Source organism: Entamoeba nuttalli (genome assembly GCF_000257125.1).
Source record: "Entamoeba nuttalli P19 unplaced genomic scaffold asmbl_2698, whole genome shotgun sequence".
Classification (NCBI taxonomy): domain Eukaryota; phylum Evosea; order Mastigamoebida; family Endamoebidae; genus Entamoeba; species Entamoeba nuttalli.
The window spans coordinates 1-3,350 of NW_008575528.1; the positions used below are offsets into that span (position 1 = coordinate 1).

Here is a 3,350-nt window from a genome sequence, read left to right on the forward strand (position 1 = left end):
TTTTTTATGATGAACTTTATCTCTGATTTAGATGTAATTCCTAAAATGAAAAATACTTTATTCAAATAAATATATAGATAAATAACTAAATGGAGACTTTTTATTGTATTAAATTTAAAAATATAACATAAAAAAGTTATTAAACAATTGTTAACTCTTTTGTTTAATAAGATTTTCAATGCATTGAGATAGTTGTATATGACAAATTACATTCTTTAAAACATGAATTTGGAGTATTGTTCTTTTTGTATTATTTTTCTTGAAGTTATTCATTATTTGTTAATTCTTTTTTAAAAAATACTAATTTTATTTCAGTTTTTCAATAATAACAGAAAAGATAGTATTTATACCAAAATTCTTGAACAGAGTATTAATATTTTATTATTAATTCTTGAGAGTAATAAAATATTCTTATTTGTCTTTTCTTTCATTTTTCATCTACTAACGATTCTCTATGTTTCATGTTGATTTAATCTTTGTAACTAATATCTGTCATACACTGTTTCTTAACAATCTTAGTATTATAAATGAATAAAATAAGTGTATAACAACAAATATTATTGTCAATAACACAACTGTAATATTAGTTATTATTGTTATTCATTATGAATGATGATTTTAAAAATAAGAAGAATAGTCAAAGGAACAAAAGGATAAAAGTGAAGAACGTAAAAAAGAAACTAAACGCAAAATATGAAGATACCAACCATATCAGAAGATGTGAAATATTTAAACGATAAGAAAATTAATAAGATTAATAGAAAATTTAAAGTTTCTGAACAATTCAGTCATGAATTTAAATGTGCACTCAACTCAGTGTTTGGAGCTGGAAGATTATATGTTGGAACACATCACTTATGTTTCAGTTATCTAAAAATCATCAAAAAGAAGCACATTGTAATGGCATGGAATGAAATGAGTGATATCAATAAGATTAATGGGAAATGCATTGAAATTAGAACAAAGAATGGGATGTTTATTTTAATTTATTGCAGTTCAAAAGTGAATGAATTGTTTGACTCATTAATGGAAAGTTGGAGACGAAGCATTATTTTCTCAGAGAAACTCAAACAAATAACAAAGAGACAAACAAATGAGACAATTGCCAAAAATAGTAATGACGAGGGGATTTTAAAAGAAGAACCAAAACATGTTGTGACAATACATCGTTTTCATAAAAGTGCAAATGATTTATTTATGTTAGTGTTCAGCAATAATGAAACTATCAAACAACTATTTGACAATATTGGACAAAAAGAAGTTAAAACTGAAGGATGGCAAAATGAAGCTAATGGAGGAAAAATACTTTATTTATCATACAAAGGAGTTTCAAGTGTTATTGGGATGGAAACAAGAATAGAAGAGAAATGGGAAATGAGAATGAATGAAAATGGGATTATGATAGCAATGGTAGTGAGTGTATTTGACATTCCATATTCTAGTTATTTTAAAATTGAAAGTTTGATGAAAATGAGAGATGAAGGAGAGTATTGTGATATTGTTGTCAAACTCAATGTTAAATTCATGAAAAGTACTATTTGGAAAAACAGGATAGAACAAACAACAATGAAGGAATACAAAAATAAATATGAAGAGTGGATGAAATTAATTGGGAAGATGATTGGAGACTCTCAATTTGAAGAGACTGAAAAATATAACAGTATTAAACAAAAATCTATAGATAAGGAAAAAGTTATTTATGGAATGGTTATTTTTATTACCATTTGTATTGTCTGTTGTTTATTATTTTTATTAATAAAAATCTTGCATTAAAAAATTCATTTTTGTTTATTAATTAAAAAAAAACTTATAACAAAACAAAAATATGTTTAATACTTTGAATTAATGAATTTAATGAAGAGTATCTTCATCATCATAATGAATTCTAACAACTGGTTTGATAAGATCTGCTGGTTTATTCTTCATTAACATTAATGCATCTTCAACTTTTTCTAATCCTTCAAATCTATGTGTAATAAGTTTAGAAGTATCTAATTTACCAGTTGAAATAAGTGATGCTAATTTTTCCATTCTGACTCTTCCACCTGGAGTTAAACCTCCATGAATGTGTTTATGACCCATTCCAACTCCCCATTCACTTCTTGGAATATCAATATTATCTCCTTCTCCAAGATAATTAACATTTCCAATATCTGATCCTGGTTTAATCATTTTGACTGCTTGTGCAAATGTATGAACATCACCTCCTGCAATAACAACTTTATCAACTCCTTTACCATCTGTAGCTTTAAGAATTTGTTCTACAATATCTCCATTCTTATAATTAATAATATCTGTTGCTCCATATTCCAATGCAATATCACAACAATGTTTTCTTGATCCTACTGCAAAGATTCTTCCTGCTCCAAGATGGTTTGCTCCTGCAACTGACATTAATCCAACTGGTCCAATACCAATAACACAAACAGTATCTCCAAGTTTAATATTAGCTAATTCTGCTCCATGGAATCCAGTAGTTACCATGTCTGATAACATAACTGCATCTTCTGGTTTAATATCTCTTGGAAGAAGTGCAAGATTGGCATCTGCTTCATTAACATGGAAAACTTCTGAAAAAACTCCATCCTTAAAATTGGAGAATTTCCATCCTCCAAGCATTCCTCCTGAATGCATTGGATATCCTCTTTGCGATTCTTCTTCTCCCCAATCTGGTGTAATAGCTGGTACAATAACTTTATCTCCAACTTTTAATCTCTTAACTAATGATCCAACTTTAACAATTTGTCCAACTGCTTCATGTCCAAGAATCATATCATGTCTATCTCCAATAGCTCCTGCCCAAACAGTATGTGTATCTGATGTACATGGTGCAAGTGCTAATGGTCTAACTAATGCATCAAGTGGTCCACATTCTGGGATTTTCTTTTCAATCCATCCAATTCTTCCAATTCCAAGCATAGCAAGTCCTTTCATTGTGGTTTTTCCTTCCATTTTGTATTGTATGTATTTTTGTTTTCTCTTTCCTCCTTAAATATACTTTTTATCGTACGATAATCATTCTTTACTCTTTTTGTTTCTTTTTTTTCTTTCTTCTTTTGATGATCTTTCCATAAATACTTTATGGATTTTTCAAGAAATTGAAATAAAGTGTAAATACATTAAAATTTCTGTTGAGCCACATCGGGATATTTGTATTTATTTTTAATCTCTATAATCTCAGTATTTGTTTTATTTTTATTCTTTCTAAGTTTATGGAAGTCATTTCTTATCTTCTTTTCATTTCTTATTCTATATTCTATCTTGTTAATTATCTTTCTTAAAGTGCTCATGAAATCATCAAAACCCCTTTCATACTAATGATGAACAGAACATTAGCTCTTTATTTTTTT

At 27.8% G+C, this 3,350-nt stretch overlaps 2 protein-coding genes across 2 annotated transcripts; one reads left to right on the top strand and one right to left on the bottom strand.

The window, feature by feature from the left end:
• Positions 1–693: 693 nt before the first annotated feature.
• Positions 694–1,773, top strand: ENU1_037730 (hypothetical protein; the record flags this gene model as incomplete). The annotated part of the gene is made up of 1 exon (XM_008857472.1): positions 694–1,773. One exon carries the CDS (start codon positions 694–696, stop codon positions 1,771–1,773), a length of 1,080 nt encoding a protein of 359 aa, XP_008855694.1.
• Positions 1,774–1,851: 78 nt separating this feature from the next.
• ENU1_037740 (NADP-dependent alcohol dehydrogenase) lies at positions 1,852–2,952 on the bottom strand (the record flags this gene model as incomplete). The annotated part of the gene is made up of 1 exon (XM_008857473.1): positions 1,852–2,952. The coding sequence occupies one exon, from the start codon at positions 2,950–2,952 to the stop codon at positions 1,852–1,854; it is 1,101 nt and encodes a 366-aa protein (XP_008855695.1).
• Between the last annotated feature and the right edge of the window lie 398 nt (positions 2,953–3,350).